This window comes from Equus quagga, chromosome 16 (genome assembly GCF_021613505.1).
Source record: "Equus quagga isolate Etosha38 chromosome 16, UCLA_HA_Equagga_1.0, whole genome shotgun sequence".
Taxonomy (NCBI): domain Eukaryota; kingdom Metazoa; phylum Chordata; class Mammalia; order Perissodactyla; family Equidae; genus Equus; species Equus quagga.
In genome coordinates this window covers 1,136,558-1,148,568 of record NC_060282.1, presented here as the reverse complement: position 1 = coordinate 1,148,568, position 12,011 = coordinate 1,136,558, and the positions used below count along the sequence as shown (strand labels likewise).

The window sequence follows — 12,011 nt, the reverse complement described above, 5'->3', positions numbered from 1 at the left end:
AGATGCAGAGAGAGAGAGAGAAATCACAGACAAACGGTCAGAATTTAGAAAGGCATGGGAGTTCTTGTGACTAGAAGGTGACATGATACCCTCAAAATCCTGGGAAGAAATAATTTCCAACCTAAGAAAACTTTTGTACCTAGTTATGCTAACAAACAGACCTGAGAGTAGAGTAAGAACAAACAGGCAAAGACTGCATAACTCCCCATGCACCCTCTCTCAGGAAACTTGGAGGTTGCTCCTCCTTGAATAGAGGGCGAATGAGGAAGAGGAAAGTGTGGGGTCCAGAGACAAGAGAAAGGAGGTGCTCCAGGATGCCGCTGAAGGAGTAATTCACACTAACAGCTGGGCCACAGGCCCAAGAACAGCCTGGGGCAGACGGCTGGCATGGTGGGGGCTCCAGGAAAAGATTGAGCAGTCAATTGTACAACAAGTCTCAAGTATTGAGAGGAAGTTCACACTCCTGCAAGAGAATCTAAGGATGAATTAATGAGAAATGAATAGAAAACTAAGCAAATAAAAGAAAAGCAATTATTAACTCCAGGGAAAACAAAAAGTTGTGCAACAAAGCAAATATAATCCTAGGACACCTTGTTCTCTGCTGGAACCTGTGGTAATGAAGCTGTAATAATACCCATCACACTGGGATGATGCTGGGTCATGGGACTGAGACCAGTGACTCCCCTTCTCCCAGAGGATGCCAGCAGGGGACACCTAATGTAGAAAACCAGTAAAAAGCAGTAAAAGCAGGGTTGTTGTTTTATGAAACATGAATTTTAAAAGCTGAAGAAAGAGCAAAGAGAGTTCAGTTTGGAAAGGATCAGGGTTGGAGGCTGCATTTATTATTTATTATTGGCCTAAAAAAGTTCATTCCACTTTTAAAATAATATATATATGTATACACTTTTGAAAACATAAGTTAAAGTGAAAACCTCAATGTAGGCATAATTAAATGAAGCAATGGTAGTATGCATAATTTTGAGTTCAGTTTAATCATTGGTACAATCTGTTATGCATTTGACACTCAAACTGTTTAGGACGGTGCAGAATAAGACATCTTAGCATCACGATTTCCAACTAGACGTGTGAGTTATTTTAGATTTGTAATTTTAAGTTGGAACGTGTAGGAATTTGAATACTTTTGTAAAGAGTATTGGAATGTTTAAGATAACTGGAGATTCACTATATTTGTACATTTAATTTATTAGATATGTGTTGGTAAGTTTGTTTTGTTTTCGTTTTTGGTTAGAGTGATGTGGTAGGTGGAATTATGACCCCCCTCTCCCCGCAAAGATGTCCATGCCCTAACCCCTGGATCCTGTGAATGTTACTCTATGTGGCAAAAGGTATTCTGCAGATATGATTAAGGACCTTGAGATGGGGAGATTATCCTGGTGGCCCCAACCTAATCACATGAAGCTTTCCTGGCTGCAGAAAGCCAGACAGGTGGTTCATGAGAAAGACTCAACCCAATGTTGCTGGCTTTGAAGATGGACGATGGGGCCATGAGCCAAGGGTGCAGCAGCCTCTAGAAGTTGAGAACGGCCTTCAGTTTACAGCAGGAGAGAAAGTGGGGACCTCAGCCCTACCACTGCAAGGAAACGACGTCCTGCCCAGCACCCAGCACCCTGCCTCACACCTGCCGGCCAACAACCTGAAGGAGCAGGCCACGGGCTCTCCCCTAAAACCTCCAGAAAGGAATGCAGCCCTGCTGACACCTTGATTTGATCCTGGTACGACCTGTACCAGACTTCTGACCTACAGAACTATACGAAGTTTGTGTTGCTTTAGGCCGCTAAGTTTGTGGTAAATTCTTATAGCAGCAACAGAGAACTAACACAGTGGTGAGCTTTCCTGGTTTGACATTTGAAATGCTTAAAAAGAAACCTGAAGGCACTAAATTTATACATGCAATTTAAAGTGTTCAAGGGTGTTTAAATTTGAAAATGGAGGGGAGGTGATCCAAGAGAATTGAGGACGGGGTGGGGTGATGGGAGCTGAGATCCTCAGGACCCCGGGAGGTGGCTGCCATAGGGGGAGGTGACAAGGGCGGGAGGGGGACACACAGGAGGGGGTGAGTCTGAGAGGAGGCACAGTGAGGAGCAGGGTGGACACCTGACCCGACCTCTCCAGCCCGGGGAATGCAGGAGAGAACGCAGCTCTTTGGAGGGGGCGGTGGGGGCCAGAAGGATGTGTGCAGAGGGGACAGCAGGTCCCAGTCTTGGAGAAGCAGAGAGGGGCTCCAGGGAGGGTCTGCGCTGGATGGAGGGTGGGGTGCAAGAGCCACATGGAGTTGGGATCTTGAGCTTCTTGGTGTGTCTCTGCCGCCTGCTGCTTCCGCCAGGTCAGGGGCCTGCCCAGTGCCCAGTGCCGTGCCTGACACCTGCAGATGCCTCACCACTGGCATGAGGTGGGGGTTCTTGTGTGGGTCTGTGGTACCAACCGGGAATGGAGCATTTCCCCAGGCAGATGTCTGTCCTGGACTGACCGCCGTGCCCAGCACGGTGGCTCCCTGCAGGGCAGCCTCCCGCATAGCAAGGGCTCAGTCACTGACCAGACAGCTTGATGGGTAGGGAGGGGGCATTCTTGCCCAGGAAATGGAGGATATGGAAAGGGATGCTGAGTTGTGGAAGCAGGCTGAGTGGGGGAATTCAGATCCTAAGGACATGTGGGGCATAACCACTCCCCCTACCCCCACCCCAGGGCTCCTCCAGAGCTGTGGGAGGCAGAGGTTCCTCACTAGCAGGTGGTGGGTCATCAGCCCCCAGGCATGCAGGCAGAAAGCAGCCCCTGGTCCCCCCCACCCCTGGCCAATGCTGAGCTTCCCTCCATGGGCCGGCAGGCTGGTCCCGGGGGCTGGGATGTGGTCAGAGCTGAGCTCCACGGTACTTGAGGAAGGTGCTCTCCAGGAAGGTGGCCAGCTTCGTCCGGTCGTCCTGCAGGGCAGGAGGGAGGCGTTGGGGGATGGAGGGGCGCGGCCCACCTTGTGTACCTTCCCGGCTCGGCACACCCAGCCTGCACACCTCGTGGACAAAGCCGTAGTGCACGAGCTCGGCGGCCAGGTCCTGGGCGCTGTCGGCTGTGACATGGGGACAAGGCATGAGGCCACCGCCCGTGCCTGCACCCACCCTGCCCAAGTTCCCCATCCAGCCTACTTGGGAGCAGGTCATAAGTGAGCTGTCGGTGTAGCCGGTCCTCCAGCACCAGAAGCAGAGTGAGCTGGGGAGGCGGGAGGTCACAGTTAGGCTCCTGGAGTCCATCTCACCCCCATTACCTCTCCCACCCCTGCCCTACCCTGTGCCTCTGTGACCCCAGCCCCTGTCCCTGCTCACATGCCAGCGCGCCTTGTCCTCGCTTCTCTCCAGGTTACACTGCATCTGGATCACCTGAGATTAGGGGATGGGGAGGCAGGTCATCACAAAGGTTCGATGTAACTCAGCAACTCAGGAACTCAGCAGCAAGAGCAGATGCCACCTCAAAGGGGCCCAGAGGGACCACAAGGATTGGAAATGGGAAAAAGTCTCTAAGGAGAGGCTAGAAAGCACATCTCACTGCTATCCGCCTAGAGAGCTAAGCAAAACTTCCAGAAGGGTAGACATGGAGGCTGGGCACTGAAGGATAAATAGGAGTTTTCCCAGGTCGAGAGAACACCTGAACAAAGAGAGGGCAGTGGAAAGCAGGGGAGACATGCAGAGCAGAAGCACGGGATGCCAGCAGGACAAGGTTAGGGCACCTGGTCAGGCTGGGGACCCCACTGTCTCTATGGGCAGTTGTGGCTGTTAGGACATGAATTCTGCCGCACTGTGGAGGGGAGCCAGGAGGAAGGAGGCGAGGCTAGGGGCAAGTGCAGCATCCAGGTGGGGAACAGAGGTGGCCCAGATCTGGGGGTGATCGTGGAGAAACACCCAAGGCCGAAGCCAGAGTCTCTGGAACCCAGTAGGTGTGGACGTGGAAAGGGAGAGAAAGGGGCGGAGGCTGACCAGGGGAGGCCCCTGGCCAGGAAGGAGCCTTGCAGGAGAAGAGGTTGGGGGAAACATAGTGCCTGGGAGCCTTGGAGGAGACAGCAGGACACAAATGTCAGGGAATCAGCAAGCCTAGCGGGTGGGATCAGAGAGGGCTAGGGGTAGGTGAGAGTCCCAGATGAAGGCTGCCTGGAGCATGGTGGGATCAGAGGGCCAGCGTGTATGGGGGCAAGCAGCAAGGGATGGGGGAAGGGTCTGCAGGGGGCAGGGGCCTCTGGGAAACTGGGGTATCCCAGGTTGTCCTACCACCTCCCAACTCTCAGAAAGGGGTCAGCCAGGACCTGGTCTCTGGCAGCCTGGAGGAAAGCTGGGCTGGGGGGACTCGAAGCCCCTGAGAAAGGCACCCCTCTAGGCAGTGGACAGGCCTGAGATCTCACTCAGTGCAGTAGGAGTAGGGGCTCACCTTTCTGGTCTCTGAGTCAAAGGGTTCTGGCGTTGGGGTCTTAGCCTTCTGGGCCTCCTCAGGGGGTGGGGCCAGCACACGGGGCAGCCCCAGGGGCCGAGCAGCAGCAAAGTTCATCAGTGGGTAGATCCCATTCCTGGGGACACAGCAGGGGTGGCTGGGGGCTCAGGCCTGGCAGCTGCCCATTCCCCAACCTCACACCAGCTCTCACCTGACATCCTCCAGGAATTTGTCCAGCTCCAAGCAGGAGATCTCCGAGTACCTGGCACGGTGTGAGAAGCACATGAGAGATAGTGGGCCAGCCTGCCCTGCCGGTGGGGCAGGACCGGGTGGGGCTGGCCAGGTGGAGAAGGGAGGGCTCTGGGTAGCGGCTCACCGCCACTGCAGCGGGGGCCAGGGGTGCCGGGGGATCTCTGCCAGGACCGCCTGCAAGTCCATCGCCTTGGTCTTTTCCTCCACCACATTCTCAGGCATGAGGTCTGCAGGCCGCAGGAGCACTTAGGGTGGTGGACCCTGAGCCATAGGTTCTGGAGGGCCCCCTTCCACATCCCAACCCCAGGCCCTCAGCCCCCCAGGGCCGGCCTGCCCCTCACACTGGTGCTGGATGAAGCAGTGAGCTGCCAGGAGTTTCAGCGAGTGCACCTCGAAGAGCACACGGTGGAACAGAAGGTTGTGGGCAGAGGGCCGGCGGGCGGGGTCCCGGGCCAGGCAGGAGAGGATGAACTCCTGGGGGAGTACAGAGGAGAAGCCGCAGTGGAGTCTGCTCTGGCCCCACAGTGTGAGGAGAGGAGGCCCCGGAAGTCCCCAGTCCCCAGGTGTCCAATCCCCTTGGGAGTCTTCATGCAGGAATGCACATAAGGAGACGCATCCCATTAGCAGCCAGGCCAAGCCCTGATCCTACAAACAGGACAGTCAGGCCCTGGGCCCAGGATTTCCCATGCTCTACTTCCACAACCATCACAAAAATCATGGGGAGTAGGCACTGGCACCCCCAATTCACAGATGAAGTCTGCACTGCCGACAGAGGACACCAGCCCCTGTCCTGAAGCCCCGGGGCCGGCAGAGTCCCCACAGATCAGCCCAGGCCCCTGGAGGTCAGTGCAGCCCAGTCTGAACCCACCTCCCCACAGCCTGACCCTCTTCTGGTTGCCTCAGCTCAGGCCCAGCTCCAGAGATGACCATGATGGGTCCCTGCCCTACCCCACATCCATGCCCTCCACTGCCCCTCATGTCTATCCTGGCTCCACCTCCCCACCAGCCCCATCCAGGCCCCATCACTTCCCTCCCTCGTGCCCCAGGGGCCATGTGGTTAAGCCAGGTAGTCACCAGACTCCAGCCAGAGAGGTTGTAGATGCAGCCTCCATCCCATCCTCCCTTGGCTTCCCCCCCCCTCCCGGGCCCCCCCCCCCCCCCCACAAGCTGGGGCCACATCTCTAGCCTGTCTCCTGGAGGCTTAAAGGCCAGGATGTGCAGCCAGTCAGACCCAGGTGCAAACACTGGCTCCACTACTTACTCAAGCCTTGAATGAAGTACTTAGCCTTCCCCAACCTCAGTTTCTTTATCTATAAAATGGCTATAACAACAGTGCCCACACAGGGAGTATCCTTGTCCTTAGAACATGCCCTGAGAGCCTTCAGGCCTCGAATTCAACTTGTGCTCTGGGTAAGGCCCTCCTTGCAGGTGGTCCCTTGTGCAGTGGGGCTGGCACACCCCTCAGCGGCACTGACCCACTGCACCTGCAGACCTGCCCAGAGCACCTCCTCAGCCCTGCATGGAGCACTGAGAGCCAGCCAGGAGGGGCAGCGCAAGCTGCTTACCCGCATGTTGGGGTCACTCAGTGAGTGCCTGGCCCGAGCAATGGCCTCCTCTGTGACCCGGGTGTCCCCGTTGGCCTGGATCTCCAGCACAGCCATCTGGCGGGCAGGGCCAGGTCACGCAAGGGAAGGGACAGCACAGGTGAGATGGAGGGGAGCTAGCTCGGAGGTGACCCAGGTGGCCACAGGGCTAGTACCTCCAGTGCACACATCCCAAAGGAAAAGATGTCCACAGCAGTGCCATCGGCAACCTCTGAAAGAGGGAGAGAAAGTGAGAAAGTCAGAGCAGGTAGGGCAGATCCCCAGCGCGGGGCACTGAGGATCCCTTCCCGACTCACCGCCGTACTCTGGCGGGAAGAAGTGCAGGTTGCGCAGTTCGTCCCGCTCGGCGCGGATGGGGCTTCGGAGGTCGTCCGGAAGCGCTATGGAAAGCGTCAGCGATGAGTGGACTGGACCTCCCCACGGCCCTCCACCCCCCCAGGGGCCCCACGCACCATTGGAGAAGATGCGGTGCCACACTGCGCCGGCCACCGCGGGAAGAAAGAGCGGGCGTCAACGCGATGGGGCGTTGGGGGCCCTCGGTCCTCGGTTCCCAGCAGGTCCCCCCAGCCCCGCCCCCCTGCCCCGCCCCGCCAGCACCAGAGCCGATCTTGATGAGGCCGTTGTGCTGTATGAAGATGGTGTCACTGGTCAGGTTCCCGTGGATGATGGGGGGGCTGCAGGCGTGCAGAAAGCTGCGGGCGTGGGGGTGGGGGGAGAGCAGGCGGAGCCAGGTCAAGGGGCGCCTGGGAGGTGGGGGCGCGGCAGGGCGGCGCGCGGGCAGGCCCAGGCCCTCACCTGAGCGCGGACAGGATCTGCGTGCACCAGCGCTTCCAGGCCTGGCGGCGGACGGACTCCGTCGGACCGGCGCGGGAGAGCCGGCTGGGCCTGCGGTGCCCACCCCGCACCCCCGCCCCGGCCCAACCCTGTTCCTGTTCCCGAAGCCAGCCGGCGCCCCCTCACCATGGCTATCCCTGATGACCCCTGACCTCTTCCTGTCCCCTACGCCGCCCCAGCCCACTCCCCATACCCGGGCGTTCATGGCTTTGTGGTTCTTCTTGGTCTTTTTGAGGAACTGCTTGAGGCTGCCCGACGACACGTACTCTGTGATGAAGATGACCTGCAGGGTGGGAGGGCTCGCGGCTCCGCCAACGGCGGGTGGGTTTCCACGGCTGCCCCACCCGCTGGTGGCCTCACCCCGCCCCCGGTTTGCCGGTGGCTCACCCGTGCACGGGCCTCGGAGGCATCCAGCCAGTACTTATGCAGCTTGACAATGTTAGGGTGATCCACCAGGGCCAGCTGCTCAAACATGGTCTGGATCTTCTCCTGGAAAGGGGTGGGGGGGGCTGTCACGGGTGGTCACGGGGCGGGGCAAGGGGGGTGGGCAGTGAAGCTCACCTCGTGGGCCGCAAAGGCCTTCCTGTCGGCGAAGTGCAACTCATTCCACACCACCTCCACCCCCTCCTCCGTGTCCATGGCCAGGAAGGTGCTCTGGACCCCTGGCATGTTCCCCTGGTTCACCTGGTGGTGGGGGAGGGGGCTATGAGCGTTCTGGTATGTGTCAAGGGAGAGAGTGGGGGCTTGGTCTCTGCCCATACCCTTCCCGCGCCCCAAGCGTCCGATGCAGGCCCTGGCTCACTCTTGGGGAAAGCTGAGGGGTCCTGGAGAAGGGCTGGCCCCCAGGAGCCAAGGAGTGGTATCCAGGGGCTGGGCTGAGGGGATTTGGAGCAGTTTCAGGGGGTTGAAGATGGTCCCCAAGGGGCTAGCGGCTGGTCCCAGAGGCATAGGGAGGTGGTCCTGGGAGGATACTGGCCCTTAAGGAATCGGGGGTTCCTCACCCTGACGGGGCCCCAGGCCAAAAGGGTCCAAGAGCCGGCCAAGAAGGGATCCACCTGCGCGAGGCTGGGGAGAGGTTTCGGGCCTCCTGGCTTCTCCAGCACACCCACGGTCCCGCGTGGCCACTGTGGCCTCTCCGCCCGAGGTGGGCGCGACCCCCCCCCCACCCCGCCCCGCCGTGCCCACCTGCTCCCGCCGCTTCTGCCAACGGCCGCACGGGCTCTCCTCCAGGATGTCGCTCTCGTCCTCGCTCTCGTCCTCCCGCTCCCGCTCCCGGCCCCGCCTCGGCGCCGGCTCCGGGGCCGCCATGGCTCGGCGGGCCCAGGCCGCCGCCCTCCGCGCGATCCGCCGCCCCGCGCCGCCGCTCCCCGTCCGCCCTGGCCCGGCGCCCAGATGCCAAGCTGGGAGCGGCAGCCGCCGCCTGGATCCCCAGCCCCGCTCCGGGAATTGGGAGGCGCGGGCGCGCGGACGGCCCAGGGGTGGAGCCCGCCCGGCCCTCCGTAGCCGCCTTCTTCGGCTGGAGTTTGAAGGGAGCTACCGGGCGGAGGCCGAGCCCTAGCCCCATGGAGCCCCCGCCCGGCGGAGCCACGCCCCGTCCGAAGCCCTGCTTTTCCCCGACTAAGGCCCCGCCCCGAAGAGCCCCGCCTCACGCGAGGCCCCGCCCATCCCCATCAAGGCCCCGCCCCACCCGAGGCCCCCACCCCCGTCTAAGGCCCCGCCCCACCCGAGGCCCCCACATCCCCGTCTAAGGCCCCGCGCCACCCGATGCCCCGCACATGCCCATCTAAGGCCCCGCCTGGTCCCGGGCCCAAGCTTCCCCCGGCAGCGGTCGCTCTGGGCAGCGGGGAGAGGAGGTCCAGGGACCAGCCTGAGCCGAGGGACCTGGCCCCAAGCGTTTTGGCGCCGGCCTGGCGCCGGGTCCGTCGGGGCCTCTCTGGGCGCGCGGCGGCCTGTGCTGACCCGGCCGTGGGACTCGGGGAACCGCCCCTGCCCGACTCTTGGAGCCCCGCGTTCTTCCCGCACCGCTTCCCCACCATGCTCCTGCGACACACACATCCCCAAACCTGGCCCCGGACCGCGGTTCCGTCTCCGGGCTTCCGCCCTACGGTGATCCCAGCGTGGAGTGGGGCCTGGGGCAGCGCGCTTCGCCCAGGGGTGCTCCCGAGGGCCTGAGGGAAGGCCTGGGACGGGCACCTGCGAGGTCAGCTCTCCTGGCGTGTCCCCCCTCCCCCAAAGGAACACGTGGGAGGTTCACTGAAGGTGACAGAAAAATACACAAGCAGGCTGACTGGTTGCCTTGAATTCATGACCACAAACCTCCCAAGGGCGCACAGTTCTGTTCCCTTTCACGTCCACATGCTCACCCGGGATGGCGATTTCTTTTCTCCTCTTTCTGCTGATAGCCCCCCCTGGAAAGTGGAGCCATCGGGAGGGAGCCACACCCCCACTCACACGCAGCCCCCTATGCCTCCGGGAGGCCCCCCTCACCACACCCTCCAGCCACATCAGCAAGACATGCTCTAGAATTCTTGTCTAAAGTCCTCCTCTACCCCCCAACCCCCACCACCTGCCCGGGGTCTCCTCCCCCTCACATCTGCTGATCTCTCACCCCTGCTTTACTTTCTCTAGAGAGAAAAGCAGCAGTGGACACACGCGCCTGCCTCCTCCCCAACTTAAACCCTGTGAAACTGAATAAAGGAAGCCTTATTTAAAATGGAAGTGGGAGGCCACGAGGGGGAGCTCTCACCCCTCTCACCCCTCCCACCCCTCAATGGCAGACCCCAGCAGGAAGGAGTGTACCCTGCTTTTTCCAACAGGAAGAAGCCTACGTTACTACCCCAGTGGCAGGGAGACTTTCTCCTTGCCCAGCAACAGCCCAGCCAATGGAAAACGCCACAGCGCAGCCAGCCAGGAGCCATCACAACCCCAGACTGCTGCCCTCCTCCAGTGGACTTTTGCTCACCAGCACCTTCCAGCTCCCTCCTTTTTCTTGATAAAGCAATGGTCCTCTCCTGTGTTTGCCAGACTGGCCCATGATTTTACCAAAGACTGCCTGTCCTGAACTGCAATTCTTTGTTATTTCCGAATAAACCCATTTTGCGGGTAAAACAACTGGCTATTTTATTTTTAAGGTTGACACCTCCAACCCTGAACTCCCACTTCTCCATCTCCGTCCAGAGGCCTTCAGCCCCACTGCTTTCTCAGAGTAGCTCAGGACACCTCTATTTTTCCCAGCCTTTGGCATAGCTGCATCTGACCCCTTTCACCATCTCCACTGCTGCCGTCATTTTACAGCCAGCATTGCTCATGGGAACCAGTGCAGCAGCCTGCTCCCCACGCTCGGAGCTGCTACCCAGCACTAGGCGATCCTGTGAAAGTGTCACTCACCTGCTCAGAACTCTGTGTAATAAACGGGGGACCAGTGAGGCCTGGCCCTCTGTCACCTGCCCTGACTAGACTCTTCATTTAATGACTGAAGTTCTAGGCTCTTCCAGGAGCCTTTGAGCATGATTTAACTGCAGCACATGCAGACTATTCCAAGATACGGCTCTACGTCACCGCGGATTTTCAATACCTATTTTTCTTGTTTAATCACCTGTACCTATGATGAGGATATACAGTTTTGTCGATGAACCATCAAAAATCTGAAATCAGACAAGAGAGCTTTGTTTCTACATAAACATTTCTTTGTAAATTATAAAAGCCATAGCTCCAAAAACGGGAAGATCTGCACCAAAGAGACAGAATCAGCCTGTGCCTTCGGTGAGCACAGCAGTGGGATGCACAGCCACCCAAGTGGACCCCAAATTGAGAGCCATAAGCCAGTGAACTATAGATACGAATTGAGGGGAAATGAGTTAGTCTACAAACAGGAGAATTACTCTGTAATTGAAAGGAATGCATTTAATAAAAATATGAATGCAACATATTGATGTATACACTTAAGGAAGATATTCCGAGGACCAAGAGAGTTCTTCATTCTAAATTGTCAACTTTAAAATAAAATACCCAGTTATTATACTAGCAAAATGACTTTATTTGAAAATAGCAAAAGAATTACAATTCAGGACATGCAAACATTGGTGAACCACAGGCAAATCCACAGAACAAAACAGGGGAGCTTGTTTTTATAGAGAAAAAGGGAGAATGGGGACGAGTTGTTCTGAAGGAAAGTCCACTGGGAGAAAGTAACAGTTCAGGGCGGCAATGGCTTCTCATTGGCTGAGCCGTGGCATTTTACCTTGCCTTAGCTTGTTGCTGGGCAAGAAGAAAATCTTCCTTCCTCTTCCTAGAGTAAAGTAGTAGGAAACATCCTGATGGGGATACAAGATTCAGTCCCTTCCTCTTTGGGGTAATCAACAGTGAGTGGTACATATTGTGAGAATCCCAACATTAATTTTACTTGAGGTTCCCATTATTAACGTTCACAAAGTGTAGCAGAGTTTATCAGGGATGCTCAGGGTCAAATTTCATGAAAAAAAAAATAGATGGAAGATTCACAAGTTAGAAAACCAGGAGTTATCATGATGAAGATGAGAAAAGAGCATGCGCTTCTTTGAGTGGAAATGAGTAAACATGGGAAAAAAGTAATATGGAAAAAGGAGAATGGCAGCAGATGTATGAAAGAAGTTAGTTGGACACAAGGCAAAAAAAGGTGGAAATAAGAAAATGTTGAAATATACAGTAACATATTTTGCATCTATATATAGACTACATATAATCTACATCTGTATCTATATTCTATATCTATATTATACACAAAGAGAGGACAAAGTAACACAGGCTTCATTCATCTCAAGAGAGAGAAAGAAATAAGAGGCCAGTGTCAGGGTCAACAGTGGCCCTCTCGAGCAGCTGCATGTAGGTGAGGTTCTCGTGCGTGTTGGGGTCGAAGAA

At 57.3% G+C, this 12,011-nt stretch overlaps 2 protein-coding genes across 3 annotated transcripts in view; both read right to left on the bottom strand.

Annotated features, from left to right (window-relative positions):
• Positions 1 to 973: 973 nt before the first annotated feature.
• Positions 974 to 9,304, bottom strand: NRBP2 (nuclear receptor binding protein 2). 2 transcript variants are annotated; one of them, XM_046641869.1, is made up of 19 exons: positions 8,301 to 9,304; positions 8,117 to 8,180; positions 7,677 to 7,799; positions 7,503 to 7,604; positions 7,309 to 7,398; positions 7,077 to 7,117; positions 6,879 to 6,973; positions 6,734 to 6,757; positions 6,578 to 6,661; positions 6,437 to 6,492; positions 6,243 to 6,338; positions 5,019 to 5,151; positions 4,802 to 4,904; positions 4,637 to 4,687; positions 4,426 to 4,561; positions 3,333 to 3,386; positions 3,156 to 3,219; positions 3,024 to 3,079; positions 974 to 2,936 (listed from the first exon to the last, which is right to left on the bottom strand). In XM_046641869.1, exons 3-19 carry the CDS (start codon positions 7,782 to 7,784, stop codon positions 2,868 to 2,870), a joined length of 1,362 nt encoding a protein of 453 aa, XP_046497825.1. In that variant the 5' UTR covers positions 7,785 to 7,799; positions 8,117 to 8,180; positions 8,301 to 9,304; the 3' UTR covers positions 974 to 2,867. The 2 variants fall into 2 exon arrangements, with proteins under 2 accessions (XP_046497825.1, XP_046497824.1); XM_046641868.1 differs by lacking the exon at positions 8,117 to 8,180 and having other exon boundaries at positions 8,301 to 9,302.
• A 1,159-nt stretch (positions 9,305 to 10,463) lies between these two features.
• Positions 10,464 to 12,011, bottom strand: part of LOC124228151 (epiplakin-like) — a 12,325-nt gene continuing 10,777 nt past the window's right edge. Inside the window, exon 3 of the mRNA XM_046642488.1 lies at positions 10,464 to 10,514. Within this exon, the coding sequence (XP_046498444.1) occupies positions 10,464 to 10,514 (51 nt within the window). The remainder of the gene's footprint in view (positions 10,515 to 12,011) is intronic.